Genomic DNA, 22790 nt, shown 5'->3' on the forward strand with positions numbered 1-22790 from the left:
TTTTGATCTTGAGGAATTGAAATGGAATCTAATTGAAGTTCAATTTGAATTTTTCGAAGCCATCTAAAATTAAACTTAGCGAATGCATCCATGCTTTTTTGCTTCGCATTCATTGCATCTATGTAATTAGAATATATTTGTTGGAAGGATTCTGTCATTGCAAAAATAAAAATATAAACGTACGGAATCGTTAGATAATCAGAAAAACAAATTTTAATCAGTGTTATGTCCATGCAAATGTTCTTGTTTTAGTACTCAGCAACTTTCAATTCGAGAATTTTAATTTTTTCATTTTCGTTATATGATTACCTTAAAAAGATTAACAAAATTAAACTTTGTAAACATTATTACAAACGCATCCATTAAGACATGATTTTTTTTTAGTTACTTACAAGTTATAATTTTTCATTTTTTTTGACGATACGTTCATAAATAATGAAGTTTTCGTAAAAATACATAATAAGCCATTAAGCTACTTAAATGCGTCCTTTATGTTCTTATCTTTGAATTGAGGAATAAAAAACAATAAAAAATTTGATCGAGAATTTGTTTCAGGAAAACTACAAGTTATTTTGTCACATCACTTTTGTTAATTCAATGAAATGTATTGAAAATTTTGTGCACAGTATTTAGCGATGCGGTATTCAATTCAAATCAGCGTTTTTGGTCTGGTCAACTCAAAAATATTGATGTCCGTCTTTGATAAAGATTCACGCAGAGTCGATTTATTGGTATGCACACCTTATCAGCCAGTAAGAATGATATCAGCAAAGCTTTCTGGTCAAATATCAGCATTACAAACATTATGGCCTGAAAATCCAAAAAAGTTCATCTACAACGGTACAGAACTATTGGAAAAAATGACTTTCGATTTCTATGGAATCAAAAGTGGTGATTCTATTATCGCATTACCTCAAGAACAGAATACAAATCTCTACTACAAAACACAATGGTTAAGCTTAACAAAAGATTCAGAGGCATTCCGCGAAAATATGGAATGGATGATGAATCCAAAAACAGCTGGAGAAGTTTCAAGACTTCGTGATCTTCACTTATTGAAAATGGAAAACAAGCCAAAAGTCTTCACAAGGATGTGTTCAATGCGTCCACTCAATGAATCACCAAACACAATGAAAATACGGTTAAATACTCAATATAAATCAAATCAAGAACCATCAACAGAACCTCTTCCGATATTTTGGGAGAATGAAAACTAATTGCGGCCGGAAAACTCATTGTGTATGATAGAAAATTTAAAAATTTATAGAATAAATAATATATATGTCGATTTTATCAGCTTTTAAATACTATTGAAAAACTTGTGTAATCGACACAATTTCGGTGTTCATTGCATTCAAAATTCAATCCAACCTCCTCTTCTCTATTGAAGTTAATCGCGAAATCTCTAGCGGCTTTTTTGGGAAGAATTCTGTGATTAAATTTTACGGTGTTTTTTAACTACACGATAAATTTAAACGTTTTTTGATTGTTTTGTCAGATTTTAGTAAATCACTTAATTTATTTTATGGAAAAAAGTGACTATCCTATCTCGTGTTTTGAAAACTGGTGGTTTTGCGAGTTCTGAGTTAAATACTCGATTTCGCAATGCATCCATTAATGAGCCATCTAAAAGGCCATCAAGTACCTTTCATATCAAAGAAAAAATTCAAATTGTTCGAAATGTTTCATTTTTACTTTCAGCATTTTTACTTTTGGTTGCTTTAATTTATCCATGGGCAAGAATAAGAGGATTTACAATGCAAACTATTAAAATGATATTAAAACAACATTTAAAACATCATGCTGATGCAATTTCTTCACTTGCAAAAGGTAGACTTTCTAAGATCGAAATATCATCCAAATTTCTTTCAGGTATTATTTCGCCTGATCTCGTACAATGTAATCGAGATGGTCTTTATCCTTTTATCAAATATTCCAAATTAATCAGAAAAAAAATTTCGTCAAGTCCATATCGGTTCTACATCAAAGAAAAAAATGACAATTATTGTGATATAATTTTTTTTAATAGCGAAAATTATCTCATTCATTTTATTACCTCCAATATTTGTTATCAATTCAATCAAAGTAGTATTCTAAACACAACATATGAAGGCCACATTACAGAGTGTCCACAATTTACAAATATATATAAATCATATGAAATCCATATCATCGATAACACGACCATTCTTACTATTGAATCCGAATCCATATTCAATAAATCACTCACAGGCACCAGTATTAATCTTGACACGTATATCCAAGAACTTACTAAATCTTTTGAATGCAAATTTGTATTCCGAGTACCAAATGGCGGAGTTATAATGGAAGACGAAAATGGTACAGTACCACCACTATCGATTGATTCCAATGGTATTCCTAAGTATCCAACGCTTCAAGAACTCAATTCGAGTTTATGGAATCAGATATCATATGAAATTTCGGATATGGAATTTGGGGACATCAAAGAGGCGGACATTGATGGGGAGCCATATTTACTCTATTTCCAAAGGATTTCTTTACATAATGTCACAGTTTTTGAGGTCATTTCAGCGATAAGTGTTGATGATTCATTAACACAATTTTATCGATGGATCTCATTAACGTTTATTATATTTACATTAATTTTATTATTGTTATCATTAATCTTCATCATATTAATGAAGAAGAACAAAAACGAACGCGAAAAACGTATTAAAAGTATTCAAACAACACAATCATCAACAGTTGGAATTGGGTTAAGTCAAATAATATTACAATTACGTAAGTTACAAATTCAGTTTTCGGATGACTCAAAACTTAATCAGGCGCTCGACTCGATTGTTTATGATTTATCTGAGCAAAAGCCGAAGTTATTTAGTGTCGAAACGATTGGCCAAACGAATTGCGAATTTTGTCCATATTTAACAACAAAAGAACAAAATGAAGTCGAAGATAACAAAGATGAATCATATCTTAAATGGATAAATTATATATCGGTGAAGTTTAAGGATTATGGATATGAACTTGGGACATTACAATTTCCATTAGGAAGACATGAAAACGATTTAAGTAATTCGATAATAACTTTATATATAACTATTTTGAAACGAGAAAATTTAATATTTAAACAATTCGATCCCGATTTATTAATACAATTTATATATAAAATAGCAAAAAATTGTATTAATAATTTGTTGCATACGTCGCAAATTATGTTTTCGTTGTATTATTTGTTGAATGGTCCTTTTAAATATTGGATAAGAAAGAAAATCGATTTGTTCATAATGTACTTCGTTGCTTTTATTTATCATATAGACTTCTTGGAGATAATAAAGAATATAGAATTGAACAAGAAAAATTTCCATTTCGATAAAGATGAAATTCAATTGTTATTAGAAATGAAAAAAAATTTAAACGTTTTCAAGGACGATAGGTCAAAAGTGAACCAAAACATTCAAACGATAATAGATTTGTTAAGTGTAATGTTATCAAAAAATAACGATGAAACCGTTGAGTATTTCATATCAAATGTCAGGGAAATTTATGTTGAAGTTCAAAATAAAAATCAATTCCAATTGTTCATAGAATTCGCTGCTAGAATTGAATCACCTGCATTTTCAATAGTAGATGAACATAATGATAAGTTATTGATGATGAAGGCAATGTTGAAATTATGTGATTATTGCGTATATTGGTTACCAAAAGATATAATGATTCGAACATTTGAACTGAATTCTCATGAGAAATTGATACCAGAATTCCATTTTGAGCATTGTTCTGTTGTGGTTTCAAATTGGCTAATGAAATTTGTAACGTTTAACCCAATGGATGAAATAATGAAAAACTTTAATGAAAATGTGGAATATTGGAAAAGCGAAATGAATGAATAAATGTTTGTAATTATTTTTTTTATTTGAAATGTTTCCTTAATTTTGTTTGAATTCTTTTCTTGGCGATGGAAAGGATTTGGTGACACGTGTCAGCAAAAGATATATTTTCTTCAAGGAACAGGTTGAATGGTTGTAAAAAATTGGCTGCACTATTCGATCGGTTTTGATAGAATCACGTCCAAAAAGTGAAACCGATACTGTTGATTTTTTTCCACCAGTTTATGTAACTGTCGTCATAAAAAGACGATAAGTATTCAAACAGTTGAAATGTGTGAAAGGCATTTTTTAAGCCCCCGTTTTGATAGAAAGGGATTCGGTTTTTGTATGCAACTTGAACTGATGGCTTTTGAATTTTTTTGAACAAAAATGACAACATTCCATCACAAAAAAGTTTGTTCGAATCACTTGTTATTCGTTCCTCATAAGTTCATGACCGCAACAAATATTCAAACATTTCTCCTACTTTTGTTGATTCAGACCTGTACATCTTGGTTTCGAGTTGATTCGGTTTGTTTATGCAAAATGATCACGCACCAAAATTATTATCATGTTTTTATGCAGAATACTCAATTCACCCAAAAGAAATTATTAAACATTGAACAACACTTACACTCACTTGTATGTTGCCCTAATAGATTTAATTTTGGCAATATAAATGATGCAAAATACAACATATTCAAATTTGTTTCGGGTATTTTTGTATCCAAAGATGTTGGCATAATGTCTTTATTATTATTTTCAATCTTTATTTTGCTCTTGATCAAATTACTATGTCATTTTATAAATATCATAATTCAAAGCGTTCATAATAAATTTAAGATTAATAATCATTTTGTTCCAATTTTGTTTGTTTTCTTCATTGCACATTCTTTTGAACTATTTGATACAACGAATAATACACTTACAATTACTAATTCTGAAGAATTTAACAATATGTATACCTATAAAAATGATGCAGAGCATCTTATAATTAAAGATGGTGTTGACATTATATCTGAAGATGCATTTGAAAATTGGCTTTCATTAGTCACAGTTGAAATTGGGAATTGTGTAACAGAAATTGGTGAAAATTCATTTTATAATTGTAATAAAATCAAACATATTTATATTGGAGAAAATGTTGCTAAAATCGATTCTTTTGCATTTCAATATTGTACTTCACTTGAAAATATTACAATTCCAAAATCAGTTACTACAATTAATGCGAATCCTTTTACGGGATGTTCAGCACTTCAATTTATTAAAGTTTCAGAAGAAAATGAATATTTTTCGAATTATGCAGAAGATGGCGTTCTTTATGACAAAAACATCACTAAACTTATCAGTTATCCCATTGGTAAAGCAGATAATTCATATAATATTCCATCCACAATTACAGCGATTGAAAATTTTGCATTTTATTCATGTTCAAATATTCAGTGTCTTTATTTTTATGGTAACAAATCGCCATCTGTCGCTGGTATGGGATTCGATGAGTTTAACCTTGCGTCAGGTAAAGTTATGGTGCTAACAACATATGAAAATAAAACATTTGGTTCTTTTAAAGTTAGCAAAGGAACACCTGCTGAAGGGTGTGCTCCAATGAGAACATATACATTTTCTCAAACAAATGCATTTACGCAATCTGATTCATTTTCACCATCACATTCATTTTCACCATCACATTCATTTTCACCATCTAATTCATTTACTCAATTTAATACATTTTCACCATCTAATTCATTTAATCAATCTAATACATTTTCAAAGTCAAATGCATTCACCAAGTCTGATACATTTAATCAATCAAATACATTCACAAATTCAAATTCATTTTCTAATCATTATCAAACAGATGAAACATCAATCAGTTTTACACAGTACACCATGTCTCACAGTTACCTAGTCACATATACATTAATATACTCTGAAACGTTGGCAATATATAATTCATTCATATTAAACACAGTTTCTCTCACGTATAGTGGTTCTGCAATTATTTACATAAGCACGCAAATGATATATTATGAATACACTGTTATCCAATTTTCATTATACACGGAATATTATTCAAACTTTTATTTCTATTTTGAGCATAATGAACATCCAAATAACAAAACTCTTGGCAAAGGTGCAATGATTGCTATTATATGTTGTTCAGTTGCATTAATCTTATTGATAATCAGTTTAATTATTTTTATGGTTCGTCATCATAAACGCAACAAGGAAACGGAGGAATCAAGCGAAATTGAAGAGAATGAACAAATCGAATTTGAAACTCTTGATAATGATCTTAAAAAATATGTAAGTAATGAAAACGATAAATGGATTTGATCCTTTCAGACTTATTAGTAAACACAAATATTATTTTATGAATGCCTAACACTACCCTTATGAGATCACATTCTATAAGAAATCGTGTTACTAAAACACTGAAAAAACAAAAACAAGATTAATATGATAATAATTTTGAGATTTATTTCTTGAAATTTTTCTAGCAGTTGAGCGACTACATGAAATGCCTCATGTTTCATAATGGGGAAAAAATCAAAGAAATTTAATAATGCGATATTTATATTTTTTTATATACCAATACTAAGTGAGGGCATTAGCTTAACCATTGTGTTGTAGATGATGTTATATATAAATAGCAGATAATAACGGTCAGATAATTAACGGTCTCTGGGTATTGAATGCAAATTGAATATGAAAACTGTCGTCAAATCATGAGCTCTCGACAAAACATTGAACAGGCTTGGAAAGCCGCACAATTAGATAATTTAGACGAATTAAAAGAACTTGTTCCAGCATTAGTTTCACCAAACGCGTCAACATTCAGCTCAGAAAATCATGCACATACACTTTTGATGTGTGCTGCTGCTCATGGATCATTAACATGCGCTCGCTATCTTGTCGAAAAAGGAGCTAATGTTAATGCAAAAAATTTTGCTGGCTATACAGCACTTCATTGGGCAGCATATACTGGTCGTGATGAAACACTCCTTTTATTAAAACAATCTGGAGCTAACATTGAAGCTAGAACAGAAGATGGGAAAACGCCACTAATAATGGCTGCTTTTAGAGGAAACATTGATTTTATTTCTGAATTATTGAAACTTAAGGCAGACATAAATGCTGTATCGTGCGATGGATGGAATGCAATGCATTATGCAATTATGTCAAACCAAAAAGCAACATGTAACTTTCTTTTTTCTCATAACATTGATATCTCACCAAGCGATTCAAAAGGAAGAACCATGAAGGAATTTGCGGCATTATACAAGAGGAATTGGTACCCACCACTTGAAGAAAAATATTCGAAAGTACAAAATAATGAATAAATAGACATTTTTGTTAATTTCTTTTACTTAAATAACAATAAGTTTTTGTTGCACTTGTTATATTGGTTTCATGTAAAAATATTTTGTTATTTCTTTTTAATTGAAGAAAAGAATGAGGCACCCCATCATATGCCTGGTGAAATTTTCTTGTATTTTTACGGGAAGATTTCATGGCAGGCAAGAACTAAGATAAAAGAAAATCAAAAGATTTCATACAAAACTTTAGTTCAAGGTTTTTTATCATTTTTAAATCATCAAAATAATCTATCAATTTCAATTGATGAAGTTACAGTATGGAGGTGTACTTCCGATCTTTGCGATATGCAAGCAATCAAAAGTTTAGATGATTCAGTTCCAACAAAATTATATGTTCCAATCGAATTAGTTGTACGTTCCATCAAACCAGAACCCATATCAGATGCTGTTCATTGCACTATTGAAACGCTTGATAAACTTATCGAAATAGGCGATAACTTTTTTTCACAAAAACGATATCGATCTGCATTTACTTTTTATAATGAATCTGGTACATATGGTGTGTGGCGTCTATTCCATCTTTTATACAAAATTAAAGCATGGAAAACCATCACTGACAAACACAACAACATTATAGATTTCATTCCTAATACCAATGAAACTAATGTCATGATTGCAGAAGCCTATGAACACATTGGTAAAACGAACGAAGCATTTGAAATCTACAAAAATTGTCTTATTAATGGATTTGCTTCATGTGAAGTTCAAACAGGACTTTCCCGCTGCTTTACTTCCAAACAAAACTTTACATCAGCTGCTGTTTCTATTATGAATGCCCTTAACATCGATAGCCAAAATCCCGAAGCTATTCTTCAATCTGCGAAAATTTACTTGTTGTCATCAAACTACGATTCCGCCGTTAAAACGCTTTTGAGGTGCCCCGCGATCTATAAGCACATTCCACAATTTTTCCAAAGTGATCTTTCTTTCATGAAACAATTTCTTGGTACGGTGACTGTATTATCTGTTAATACCAAATCTTTGTTATCATTATGTCGGACACTTTATAAGCATGGATCAGTTGCAGAGCCATTAAACATCTTGAAAAGCGCATATTTTAGCACGAAACATAACATTGATGTTACACTTTTATTTTTTTCGATTTTGCTTGAGCAAAATCAATTTAGTTTGATTCTTGATCATAGTTATGAGTTCGCACGAACATATATTCATACGCCAATTCGTGGAGTTGGATTAACAAAATTTTATGAAATTCTGACCGATTTATATGAGAAAGAAATCGACGATCAAATCACTGATATTCCATTTGAGTCATTTTCAACCGAATCTTATTTAGGTTGTATTTTATGTATTTTAATTGCTCTTTTTCTTGAGGGAAATATTTCCGGATTTGCAAATGGTTTCCTCGATCCGAAACTTGGCTTTTATTCGTATTATGAAACTCTTTTCTCGAAGAAAAGAACAAGTTCCATTACTGAAATGTATATTTTTTGTGAAAGGGCTTCAATTTTAAATCAATCAGAATCGATAAAAAAGAAAAATAATAAAACAATAATGTGCATTGGCGATCATAATGTTATCCATTCGAGTTTTCTTAAAATGAAAATCAAAAATACAAAATTCACAATTATGCCACATCCTTTCTATAATTTGTCTATCTGGAAATTAAGAAAGGCTTCAAACTCACCACAAAAAGAACGTTTCTTTTCGTTGTTACAAACATTGCCTGACTATAATAGCGTGATTTTCGTGTTGGGAACTTACGACTGCGAAATCGAAATTCCGAAGTTTATCAACAAGTGCCTATGGAACACAGTTTCAAAGGCAATCGCTGCTGTTGTGGAAATTTACGTTTCTTTACTAAAAATAATAATGGAAAGAAACCCGGGAATAACAATTTACGTTCACCCGGCTCTATCAAGGTTCATTTGGTCTGCACCAATAGTAAATAGTTTTAATGCTGAACTTGAAAAGGCTCTTCCAGAATCTGTTGTTTACTTAAAAAAAATGGAGGGAACTTCTAGAGGACCTTTGACTTTGACACAGATTGATAATTTCGGTATACCAAAGGGATATAGTCAATTATTGATAAAGGCTTTCCCAGGAAATGAATAAAATAAAAATTTACTAGAATATACTACTTAACAGATTTGAAATAGATGAAAAAGTATTGGATATAACTCGTTTGCTCATGTTTTCTTGATATGTTTTATACAATTCATCGAGAAGTTTTTCTTGTTCTTTCTGTGATTTGTGTGATTTAAGAGCTTCACGGTATGCTGATACTTGGTCCATACAATCTTCATTTAAAACTTTGAGTGAAGTTGTAAACATTATGCCTTCTTTAGTAAGCCATTTAATCTTTTTCTTGTTCGTTGGATCTTCTACTACAGCTGTGTGTGCTTCTTTTGTAACTCGTCTTGCATCATTTAAATTCCAGTCGATGTAAAAGTTCATGAATAGCAAAAAGCAAAGAGGCCGTTATTTCCCATTGGGAAAACAAGAGTTTTGAAAAGTTTACTCATGAATTTATTACCTAAACTTTTGATCAATGCTTCCTTCTTTTATCATATTGTTAAATTTAAAACATTAACCAAAATATTTAGTTATATGGGAGTAAGTAACTAAATTTTATCAAAGAGTTTTACATATACTATATAGAAAGAGTAAAACGGGATCTCAATTTTCGGTTTGCAGCAAACCTAAAGCTATTGCAGTTGCTCTGAAAAATTTGTATATATTTGATTGGTAGCCTTCCTTCCAAATATCATATTAAAATAACAATTATTAAAATATATTTTTATTTCTACCATTAACATCAATAATTTTATAGTATTTCAAAATAATGTTTGGAAATGATTTAAATCATTTGTAACAGCACTTATGATTGCATCTTATTATGGTCATACAGAAATAGTTAAATTACTTCTTGAACAAGAAGGAATTGATATTAATGATAAAAATATTTATTTGTTTTATTTAATATTTATTTTAATAATCTGATATTTGAAAATAATATTTGGAAATTATTTAAATTATTTATAACAGCACTTATGGTAGCATCTTCAAAAGGTTATACAGAAATAGTTAAATTACTTCTTAAACAAGAAGGAATTGATATTAATGCTAAAAATATTTATTTGTTTTGTTTGATATTTATTTTAATAATTTGATAATTCAAAATAATATTTGGAAATTATTTAAATTATTTGAAACAGCACTTATTGAGGCATCTTATTATGGTCATACAGAAATAGTTAAATTACTTCTTGAACAAGAAGGAATTGATATTAATGCTAAAAATATTTATTTGTTTTATTTAATATTTATTTTAATAATTTGATATTTGAAAATAATATTTGGAAATTATTTAAATTATTTATAACAGCACTTATGTATGCATCTTCAGATGGTCATACAGAAATAGTTAAATTAATCACTAAAAGGAAAAATTATATGGAAAAAAAAAACATGTAGTTTAGTTCATTGAGTTTTAAATTGAAATAGAATTAATGTTTTGACTCTACCTTTGTGCCATTAAGCTTTTCCATGACTTCATAAAAACACTTTTGTATCAATTATTTTTAAAATTTTAAAATTAAAAAAAATTCCCTTTACACATGATTTAGAGCGGCTTACTTAACATAAATTGAATATATTAAATTAAATATAATTTTAATGGATTCCATTTCTCTTGTGCAAAACAATTTGAGCTAAAACCATCATAAAAACCGTTTTTATGAAACAATTAGCTATTGAAAATTTGAATTCATGTTTATCCGGTCATTTTGTTGCGGACTTTTCTCTCAATTTCTTGTCGAAGTTACGTCACTTCATTTTTATTATGTTTGGTTTATTTGGCGATCCATTCTTTGGATATAATCCTTATGGCTCATTTGCCTTTCCTAGAAAAGCATATAAAATGTTAGACTTACTTAATGATATGATTGAAAATGATTCTTCAGACGAAGAGGAAGCAGAAGAAAAGCAAAAAGATGCAAAAGACAAATCAAAACCCGCTAAATCCAGCTCATACAATAAGTATAGTCAAATCAAAAAGTCTTATTATGATGGTGGAAATGTAATCGAAGAATTACGTGAGAAAACATGTGATGGCTCTTCTGGTTCAGTTAAAGAAACCACTACAAGAAGAATTGGTAACAAATGGTGCACAATCGAAGAAGAAACAAATAACAAAGGTGAAAAGACAACTCGTGAGAAGTGGCATAATGTACCAGAAAACGAAGTAGAAAAGTTCAAGGCTAAGTGGGAAAAGCATAAAGGCAGCTTCGGATTTGAACATCTTAGTCTTCCAGCTCCAAAAGAAGAGAAAAAGGAATAAACAAAAGAAATAAATGATTAACTTAATTAAATATATGTTGTTTTCATATTGAATGAGATAATGTTATTTTTTGAATGAACTAATATATAAAAGAATATCATATTTTCAGGCAAATATTCGTATGATTTGAAAAAGCTTGTGGAATTTGTTGTGCCAAAGACAAGAAAATAAAAAATTTTTTTGTAAGATGAAGCAATTAAGGCTTAGATTGGTGGATTTGAAATTGATAAAGTCTGTTTAGTTGGAAAGTGATATTAACGGTCGTCTTAACGGACTTTTGTTGTGGCCGGCCTTTTTGAAATGGCAAAAAGAAGCAACACATCAGCACATAACAGGAGCCACCAATGGCATCGCAACGGAATTAAGAAGGCAAGAAATGTCCAACTTTGGTTCACAAAAGGAATGAACAGCAAATTCCTTAGGAACGTAAAGCGAGCCAAAGCAGGATTGAACAAGAAAGAAAAGAAAGAGTAAATGTCAGTTCTTTTAATAAACGCCCGTAAGTGTATATGCAACATTTGTACTATTTCATAGAATTTTAAGGGAAACAAAATTAATTTTGTTAAATGAGTTTTTCAAAAAAAAATTATTCAATTAATATTTTTCTTTCTAATTTTTGCAATAAACGCATGTACTCTTCCTGTGGTGTATTAAAATAATAATTACTTATTTTTTTCCTTCAAAATTTTTTAACAAAATAAAAGCGATGATAAAAAATATGTACTGAAAAGAATATTATGATGATGCTGAATTATTTCATTTAATACGGATAACATCCAAGTAAATTTTTAACGTTCTCATAAAGAATTTTCTTAATCATGTTCCATCACTCCTTGGTACAAAAAAAAAAGAATTCCATCATTTCCTAGAAATGCAAATTTGTATCCAGCGCTGCTGTTCATTATCCAAAATTATTTTCCTTTGCGATGAAAATCAAAGTTTTCATTTCTTTTCATATCAAATGTCATAAACAAATGAGCGACATTTTGGAGGAAGAAACATCAGGAGAAAAAAAAGAAGAAAAAATCGAACAAGTCGAAGAAGAAGTAAAAAAACCTGAAGAAACGAAAAATAATGAAGAAGGCGAAGAGGAAGAAGAAGAAGATCCAGATGTTTATGAAGTTGAAAAAATTCTTGCGCACAAAATTGGCACCAATGGGAAAAGGCGTTTTTTGTTAAAGTGGAAAGGATATGGTTACGATGATAACACATGGGAAGCAGAGGAAAATCTTAATTGTCCCGAATTATTGGATGAATATCTTAAAAAGCACAAATTGTTTAAAGAAAAGTTAGCGCCAAAAGGCAAGCTATTAGCTCGCCCAGAAGAAATAATCGATGTCTCACTTTCAGGAAAGGAATTAAAATACGAAGTTAGATATCCTGACAATCAAATCAGTACCATATCTTCCAAAGAACTTTACAGGATTGAGCCATCCCTAATGATCAGGTTTCTTGAATCTAAAGCAAACTTTCCTATAGAAGAATTATGAATAAATCATTGGTAATGTTACTCGAACCATTCACCATCGCAATTCATTTTTTGAATCAGGTTCGTTTGTTAAATTTGAAATAAAAATTAAAAACAAAATCAGATATATAATAATTCAAATTTGAAAAATTTCCAAACAAACACAGTTTATTTAAAAAAGTAATTGAAAGATTTTTTCATATTTTAATGATAGCATTATCCTCACTAAAATCTTTCGCAAATGGATCTTCTTCTGTGATTTTACTGGAAAATTCAATCGAAAAATCGTTATTTTCATTCTCATTACAAATAACATCAACAGACTCTTCTTCTTTAATTCGTTTATTATGTTGAATACGTATTAATATAATGATAATTATTAATATTATTACGATTGCTGCAATAATAGGGAAAATTATGATGTAAATGTTGAATTTATTGTTGTGTTCTGATTCGCTTTGGTTTTGATATACTAAAAATGTGCCTGAATAAAAACTTAAAAGAGTATAATGCATAACATTCGTATATTCATAATAAATAAATTCTGTTTCTGTAGATGAAATTAATTGTGTTTTGGATAAAAATGTTTTTATTGTAATTGTTTCTGTTATTGAATACGTATAAGTTAGAAGAAAAGAGTGCGTCAATGTACAAGATTTAATTGAATTTGTATTTGTATATTGAATATACATATTTGATAATGTATTTGATTGTGAAAATGTGTTTGATCGCGAAAATGTATTTGATTGATTGAATGAATGTGATGGTGAAAATGAATGTGATGGTGAAAATGAATCAGATTGCGTAAATGTATTTGTTTGAGAAAATGTATATGTTCTCATTGGAGCACACCCTTCAGCAGGTGTTCCTTTGCTAACTTTAAAAGAACCAAATGTTTTATTTTCATATGTTGTTAGCACCATAACTTTACCTGACGCAAGGTTAAACTCATCGAATCCCATACCAGCGACAGATGGCGATTTGTTACCATAAAAATAAAGACACTGAATATTTGAACATGAATAAAATGCAAAATTTTCAATCGCTGTAATTGTGGATGGAATATTATATGAATTATCTGCTTTACCAATGGGATAACTGATAAGTTTAGTGATGTTTTTTGTCATAAAGAACGCCATCTTCTGCATAATTCGAAAAATATTCATTTTCTTCTGAAACTTTAATAAATTGAAGTGCTGAACATCCCGTAAAAGGATTCGCATTAATTGTAGTAACTGATTTTGGAATTGTAATATTTTCAAGTGAAGTACAATATTGAAATGCAAAAGAATCGATTTTAGCAACATTTTCTCCAATATAAATATGTTTGATTTTTATTACAATTATAAAATGAATTTTCACCAATTTCTGTTACACAATTCCCAATTTCAACTGTGACTAATGAAAGCCAATTTTCAAATGCATCTTCAGATATAATGTCAACACCATCTTTAATTATAAGATGCTCTGCATCATTTTTATAGGTATACATATTGTTAAATTCTTCAGAATTAGTAATTGTAAGTGTATTATTCGTTGTATCAAATAGTTCAAAAGAATGTGCAATGAAGAAAACAAACAAAATTGGAACAAAATGATTATTAATCTTAAATTTATTATGAACGCTTTGAATTATGATATTTATAAAATGATTTAATGATTTGAGTAAACAAAAAATAAAAAGTAATAAAATGATTTGGTTGAAAAAATATGAATTGCCTTCGCATAATGTTTCACAAAATTTGTCAAATAAATTTTTAAGAAACAAAAAGTTTATCTTGTTTAGAATGCTATTGTTAGCAAGCATTGCAAGATAACCTTTATACGTTTGATTAATTTTTAGAATAAAAAGCTGGGATAATGCTTGAAATCTGGTATTTTGTGTAATTTCCAACGAGATCAAGGGAAAGTTTTTGAACTTTTTTATTTGTGTACTTTTCAATATTTCAATGATACGATCAAATTGTATAAACAGCCGTTTTGTTACAGTTACAGAAAAACAAAAACGGTTTTAGATAAACGGTTTCTGAAGTTAATAACAAGGAACATGAAAAGAGTAAGTGTTTATGATGATGTTTATTTCAAGCATCTTTTACAGTCGAAATATCAGGCATGAGTGACAACATAAGTGCATAATATAAATAAGAATAAATAATTTTAAAATATAAATAACAATAAAATTAAAATTGACACTGTACCAAAGCAAATAACATTTAATTTCGCTTATTTGAAAGTCAACTATATTTAACATACATTTCAATAAGTTTTATCATATTTTGATTAAATATCAAAATGATTTATGCGAAACAATAATTGTTGTAGTAAAAAGATAAAATTAAATAATTCTTTATATGTACCAAATTATTAAATATTAGGAATTGGAAACAAAAATATTATTGAATTTTTCTCAAGCTTGATTAAAAATCGAACAAGTTCATATTCAAAAACCATTAAACAATCATATTGAAAAAAAATATCAAAAAATAATGTTTTCGTTTATTACATGATGTTAACACAAAAAAATTGGAAATATTTAAATATTTCGAATGAAATTTTCTTCTTTGAAATCTTTCGCAAATGGATCTTCGTCAATATTTGAAAAATCAATGACATTATTCATCGATAAATCATTGTTTTTATCATTTGCATCAATTACATTTTCTATCGAACTTTCTTTGTTTTGATTACGTTTATATATAATAAAAAATATAATTATAATTATAATAACTATAACAAAAACACAAACGATAATGATAATAATTTGTGTGATATTCATATCATTATTATTATTGGGTTCATCTTGTGAAATAATTGTATAAAAACCTGAATAATATGTAATATAAGAAAGATATGGAGCAGCAGTATATTCATATGAAATTAAAACAGTTTCAATATATGAATATAATGAATTAATCATAGAAATTGTAATAGTGCTATAAAATATCGATTTTTGGATAATAGTTTTTGTGATCGTTTTTCCAAATGTTATTGTATTTATAAATGTCATTCCGAATGATAATGAAATTGTAAATGAATTTGATTCAGTAAAAGTATTTGAAAATGTATTGGAAAATGAATTTGATTTAGTAAATGTATTTGACCTTGTAAAAGTATTTGAAAATGAATTAGATTCACTAAATGAATGTGTTGGGAAATAATATTGATTACATTCATCAACATATGATCCCTTTGAAACATTTAATGGACCAAATGTTTCATCTTGATATAAAACTGATGTCATAACATATTCTGCTTGTACATTACCAAATGCGTTCACTTGTATTGTTGGTTGTGCAAAACCTGTAAAATAAATACATGTGAGATTCGTGCAGCTTTGAAATGCAAATCTTAAAATACTTGTCACATTTTTACCAATTATAACTGTTTTCATATTTGTGCAATATCTAAATGAATATCCTCCGATTCTAGTTACTGAATCTGGAATCGTTATATTTGTTAAAGATGCACATGATTGAAATGCATAATTACCAATTGTATCTACCAAATTTGGTATTGTCATATTTTGTAATGATGAACATTGTTGAAATGCATAATTACCAATATATGATATATTATCACTTAATATTACTGTTTCTAAGTTATAACATTCATCAAATAAATAATTTTCAATCTCACTTATTGAAAATGGAAGGATAAATTTCTTAAATGATTCACATGAACGAAATGCAGAATCATCAATTAATGTTACTGTATTTGGAATTATTATATTGGTTAAACTATAACATGAACGAAATGCAGAATTACCAATTTCTGTTACTGTATTTGGAATTGTTATATTGTCTAATGATGTACATGTATGAAACATAAAAGCAGGAATTAATGTAATTGAATCGGGAAATGTTATATTGATCAATGATGTGCATGAATAAAACATAGCACCACCAATTGATGTTAAATTATTTGGAATCGTTATATTAATTAATGATAAACATGTACTAAATGCATAGTAACCTGTTGATGTGACTGAATCCGGGATTATTATGTTTGTTAAGTTTGAACATGAATCAAATGCATTATCACCAATTGATGTTATTGTATTTGGAAGAATTATATCAATTAATGATGTACATGAATAAAATAAAGAATCAGATATTGATGTAATTGAATTAGGGATTGTTATATTAATTAATGATGTGCACTCGGCAAATGCAAAATTACCAATTGATGTTATTGTATTTGGAATTATAAAATTAATTAATGATGTACATGAATAGAATAAATAATCAGATATTGATGTAATTGAATTAGGGATTGTTATATTAGTTAAAGATGTGCACTCGGCAAATGCAAAAGGTTCAATCAATGTTATTGTATCTGGAATTCTAAAATTAATTAATGATGTACATGAATAAAATAAAGAATTTGAAATTGTTGAAACTGAATCAGGAAGTGTTATATAATTTAATAATGAACATGAATCAAATACAGAAGATCCAATTAATGTTACTGAATTTGGTATTGTTATATTGTTTAATGATGAACACTGAGCGAATGCATAGTTGCCAATTGATGTCACTGAATCTGGAATTGTTATATTTATTAAGTTAGAGCAAAGACGAAATGAAGAAATACCAATTGATTTTACTGTATTTGGTATTGTTATATTAATTAAAGATGAACATGAATAAAATAAAGAATCAGAAATCGTTTGAAGTGAACATGAAATTGTTATGTTAACCAATGATGAACACGAATAAAATGCGAAAGATTCAATTGATTTTACTGATTCTGGAATTACTATATTGGTTAAATTTGAGCATGAGCGAAATGCTGACGATCTAATTGTTGTAATTTTATTTGGAATTGTTACATTAGTTAATGATGAACATGATTCAAATACTGAAGATTCAATTGTACTTACTGAGTTTGGAATCGAAAAATTAATTAATGATGAACATGAATGAAACGTATACGATCCTATTGAAGTAATTGTATTTGGAATTATGACATTAGTTAATGATGAACATTGATAAAATAAATAGCTGTTAATTATTTTAATATTATTTGGAATGGTTATTTTGACTAATGAAGAGCATCCACGAAATGCATAAGATCCAATAAATGTAACTGATTCTGGAATTACAATATTTTCTAAAGAAGAGCAATAATAAAATGCATAATTTTGGATATTTGTTATCGAGTCAGGAATTTCAAATGTTGTTTTAGAATTTCCTGCTGGATAACATATAATGGTAGTGATATCTTTATTATAAAGAACTTCATTGTTGTCATAATTGGAATAAACAGTGTTTCCTTCAGATACTTTAATAAATTGAAGAAGTTTACATTGAACAAAAACATTTTGTCCAATTGAAGTAACTGATTTTGGTATTGTAATATTTTTCAATGAAGAACATGAATAAAATGCTTGAGTTCCAATAGTTGTTACATTTTCTCCAATGATAATATTTTCTAATTTCGAACATAATTGAAATATATAATTTCCAATTGATATTACTGATTCTGGAATAATAATGTTTTCTAATTTAGAACATGAATAAAATGCATAATCTTTAATTATTGTGACTGAATTCGGAATAATAACATCTATTAATGATGTACATGAATAAAATGCATAACCTTCAATTGTTGTAACAGTATTCGGAATTTCAAATGTTTTATTTGAACTTATTACAGGATAAAATAAAATTGAAGAATGATTTTTGTTATAAAGAATTCCATTATTTCCAGCAGAATAATAAATGTTTTTCTCAGATACATTAATAAATTGAAGAAGTTTACATCCAGCAAAAACGCCTGTACCAATTGATTCAACCGATTCTGGAATATAAATAATTTTTAACGAAGAACATGATTGAAATGCATTGTTTCCAATTGATTTGATTGAATCCGAGAAGTTAACATTTTCTAATTTAGAACATGTTCTAAATGCATAACTTCCAATCGATATAACTGAATCTGGAATTATAATGTTTTTTAATGAATTGCAATAATAAAATGCCCAATCTTCGATTTTAGTTACATTTTTACCAATTTTGATAGATACTAATGATTTACATTCTCTAAATGCATTAGATTCGATTGTTTCCACTTTATCTCCCATCAAAACTGTTTTTAAATTATCACAAGAACCAAATGCATAACTTCCGATTGAAGTGACTAAATCACCAATTTCAACTGATTGTAATAAATTCCAATCATAGAAACTTCGAGATGGAATATTTTCAACTCCATCATAAATTATAAGGTGAAATGCTTGACTTTTATATGTGTCCTTATTATTAAATTCATTAGAATCAGATATATTAAGTGTTCTATTTATAGAATCATATGTTTCAAATGTTTGAGTAAAGAAAAATATAAACAAAATAGAAAGATTAGAATGTTTTGATTTTGCTTTCTTATGAATACATTTAAAAAATAAATTTGTTGAATTATTTATCTTCTTTATGAAAAATAAAGTAAAAATAAGAAACAAATTCAAAGAAATAATTTTCGAAAAAAATAAAGACCCCCATAAATATGAACAAGGATATTTAAATTTTGAACGGATGAATTCATAAAAATAAAATCCATGACTAAAAATGGGGATATTAAAAAAACATGCTGAATTTTGGTAAAGCATATCCTTAGGCATTGCCTTTAAAGACAAAGCTGAGTAGTTTAGACGTGAATCACATTTGAAAAGATCAAGCATATATTGAATTAAAACATAAATATAGAAACTAAAGAAATTATGAATAGAAAAATAACTACACATTGTTTTATGCAAAAAATTTAGTGATTTTTTGCATTTTCCAAATAATTTTGAGAAAATATATCTGAAATTATTATGAATGATATTACTGTCAAACAACATGTTTGAAGCTACTCGTGGAGTGCTGGTAAATAGATTTATGAGTAGCAGAGGATGGTGCATATTCAGAATGATCTTTCTTGTTTTGCTTTGGGAATAGATTATATCAAATAAATCATTGATTTCATTCAATGCTTTGAATATCTGGTGGAAAAATTGTCAAATCTTCCCAGTAATTGAATATGTATAGTAGTCATTTGTCAAACACCAATGATTATTTTTAAAAAATTGAATTATTACAGGCAAAATGTGAACCAAAAACGATTATATCATATTTAATCTTGTTTTGAATGGTATTGTGATGATCAAATTTTTTGGGTTGATTTTAAATACTTTACAATGAAAAGCAAGCTTTTAAGAACATAACATTTCCTTCAGGCGAATGTATTGAAAGATTAAATAAGTTCAAGGAAAATCGAATCAACAATTTTTCGAAAAATTGAGTAATTTATGTAAATTAATTGATTATTCAATTTAAATTGAACAAAGTCGAATTTGACATGATATTTGATGATAATGAAAAAAATGGCTTTGTCACCGTTAATACAAAGTATTGGTGTCTTTAACAAATGTTTCGATGCTTAAGCATCAAAATGAACAATGTTGATAGAAAAGTTGATATTTCTGATATCAGGTAAAAATACCATGATAAAAATATTGCATAATTTATAAAATAACTTCAATTTATTAATAATACATTGCTGAAAGTATTATCATATGATTATATATAATTAATTTAACAATTTATGCGAATCAATAATTGTTGTTCAGTAAATAGATAAAAAATTGAAATGAAAACGCCAGATGATTTTTGAAAACTAAAGCAAGTGCACCCTCCTGACCGATTGTTTTTAATTTAAAAAGTGGATTGGAGAAAAATTTTTTTCACAAACAAATGGCTGAAGTTTCAGCAGCAGACGTTCCTTTTCTAGATTTTCGAACTACACGCTTTGCTGTCAATGTAAATCAACTTGATTCAATATCAAATGAATTTCTCAACATCCCACCAGATCTTTGCAATAATTTTTGGTCAACTAACACAGAAAATCAAAAAATGATCACTCCTTCTGATACGATAATAAATCCATGTTGTCCTCTTCTTGTTGGGCCATGTTGTTCACCAATTCGAAGGAATGATTTTAAGAAAATGTTTTTATCTTTCGTCATATGGCAAATAATAGCCCAAGTAGTTATGTTTTTTCTTACCAAAACCAAAGATATCACTCCACTTCAAGACTATATTATTGATGAAAAAACATTAATTTCTTATGGAGCCCTTTCTTTCTCAAAAGTTAGGAAGGAAAATCAGTATTGGCGCTTTCTTAGTTGTATATTTTTACATAGCTCACTTCCACATTTTATCATCACAATTTTAATTGAAATGTTTTTTTTATTTGGCATGGAAAAATCATGGACATTTTTGAAGTTTTTCCCAGCATTTATTATATCTAGTATTATCGGGTCGCTATGTATTATTTCTATTCGACATGATTTAGTTGTAGTCGGCTCTGGGTTTGGAATATTTGGTATTTTTGGTGTATTTTTAATTACATACTTCTTTAGTTTCTCGAACTTAATTTGGAGGCATAGAATTGGAATGTTATTTTTGATAATGTTTATCATTGGAATGTTAATTTTATATGTTACTCAATCAGCTGACGGAAACTTGGGATATGTTACTGGCTTTTTATTCGGCTTATCTTTTGGCATTATTTTGTTTTCAAAAAAGATTACTGAATTTAAGAAAAGAGTAATTTATATATTTTTTGCCACTTTAGTTTCTCTAATAATAATTACTTTTTCTGTGTTCCTTTATATCAGAGAAAAATAAAAAATAATTTGATTTCCAGCAACAAACATGTGAAGCACGATAGTATTTATGATGACTTTTTCATATGATTTTGATCTTCGTTTCACAGAATTTTCACCACTACGATAGAAATTAACGTATTTGTAAATACAAATAAATATTGTATAGTTTACAAAAAAATTCTCATACATATTTTTCTTTTAATTATATCAACTCGTGTACGAAATAAACCAAATTAAATGATCATTGTTAAGATTTTACAACCTATATTTGCCAATGAGGATCTTTTTTGAAAGAATTTTAAGTTTTTGTATTTTATTGCATTTATGTAAAAGTTATATATATATATATATATCGCATTAACTTATTTTATAATATTTTAGTGCATAAAAAATATAATCTTAAGGATAGAAATTTTATTAACTTTACACATTGTTATACTCTTTTTCTTCTTCGTTTTTTGTTTCCAGTGCTTTTCTCGCCACCAAATTTACCACAATTGTTATTAAATCATGGACTAGAGCGGCTGCGATCATAATATATGAACCTTTTAATAAAACTGTAACTACGTCAAAACATTTTTCGTGACCTTTAATATAATTTTCTTCGTTAAAATATTTTTGTATAATTGGGTCGATCAATTCGCATTTATCGCCGACCATAAATTGAGCGAATTGTGATATTTCAAGCACTGCTGCTATTACTCCTATCACGAACACGTCCAAACAACTCCAAGCATACATTACTTCGCACGCCTTATATAAGCCTTTTTGGATTTTATACTTAAAAGGTACTAACCATAAGACGATCATTGAAATAATATGAACCATTGGCATAACAATAGTTATAATAATATATAAAACTTGAGTAAATCGAACGCCAAAAGAATTCGGATATTCTGCAGCTTCTGGTAAATCGATGGCTAAGTTTAATACTGAATATTCATTATAATTAGGTATTGGTATTAATGTCATTGCCCAACCTAATAATCCCACGAAATTAAATGAAAATGACTTGAAATAAATTCCCGCAATTATAGCAAAAAAGACACCAAATAACATAATTGTTGTGAACCATCTTAAAACATTATTTTTACAAAGTTTGAATAAGTTGGTTTTCTCTTCATTTTTATGATTTAATTCA

At 28.2% G+C, this 22790-nt stretch overlaps 5 protein-coding genes across 5 annotated transcripts; all 5 read left to right on the forward strand.

Moving 5' to 3' along the window:
• Window positions 1-689: 689 nt before the first annotated feature.
• Window positions 690-1217, forward strand: GO595_006327 (uncharacterized protein; the record flags this gene model as incomplete). The annotated part of the gene is made up of 1 exon (XM_067919668.1): window positions 690-1217. One exon carries the CDS (start codon window positions 690-692, stop codon window positions 1215-1217), a length of 528 nt encoding a protein of 175 aa, XP_067773507.1.
• A 5360-nt stretch (window positions 1218-6577) lies between these two features.
• GO595_006328 (ankyrin repeat protein) lies at window positions 6578-7192 on the forward strand (the record flags this gene model as incomplete). The annotated part of the gene is made up of 1 exon (XM_067919669.1): window positions 6578-7192. One exon carries the CDS (start codon window positions 6578-6580, stop codon window positions 7190-7192), a length of 615 nt encoding a protein of 204 aa, XP_067773508.1.
• Window positions 7193-7513: 321 nt separating this feature from the next.
• On the forward strand, window positions 7514-9304 carry GO595_006329 (uncharacterized protein; the record flags this gene model as incomplete). The annotated part of the gene is made up of 1 exon (XM_067919670.1): window positions 7514-9304. One exon carries the CDS (start codon window positions 7514-7516, stop codon window positions 9302-9304), a length of 1791 nt encoding a protein of 596 aa, XP_067773509.1.
• Window positions 9305-11033: 1729 nt separating this feature from the next.
• Window positions 11034-11531, forward strand: GO595_006330 (cysteine protease; the record flags this gene model as incomplete). Its single annotated transcript, XM_067919671.1, has 1 exon — window positions 11034-11531. One exon carries the CDS (start codon window positions 11034-11036, stop codon window positions 11529-11531), a length of 498 nt encoding a protein of 165 aa, XP_067773510.1.
• A 974-nt stretch (window positions 11532-12505) lies between these two features.
• GO595_006331 (chromobox protein-like 3-like) lies at window positions 12506-13021 on the forward strand (the record flags this gene model as incomplete). Its single annotated transcript, XM_067919672.1, has 1 exon — window positions 12506-13021. The coding sequence occupies one exon, from the start codon at window positions 12506-12508 to the stop codon at window positions 13019-13021; it is 516 nt and encodes a 171-aa protein (XP_067773511.1).
• Between the last annotated feature and the right edge of the window lie 9769 nt (window positions 13022-22790).

The sequence above is a fragment of the Histomonas meleagridis genome, assembly GCF_020186115.1.
Source record: "Histomonas meleagridis strain 2922-C6/04-10x chromosome Unknown contig_43, whole genome shotgun sequence".
NCBI lineage: Eukaryota > Parabasalia > Tritrichomonadida > Dientamoebidae > Histomonas > Histomonas meleagridis.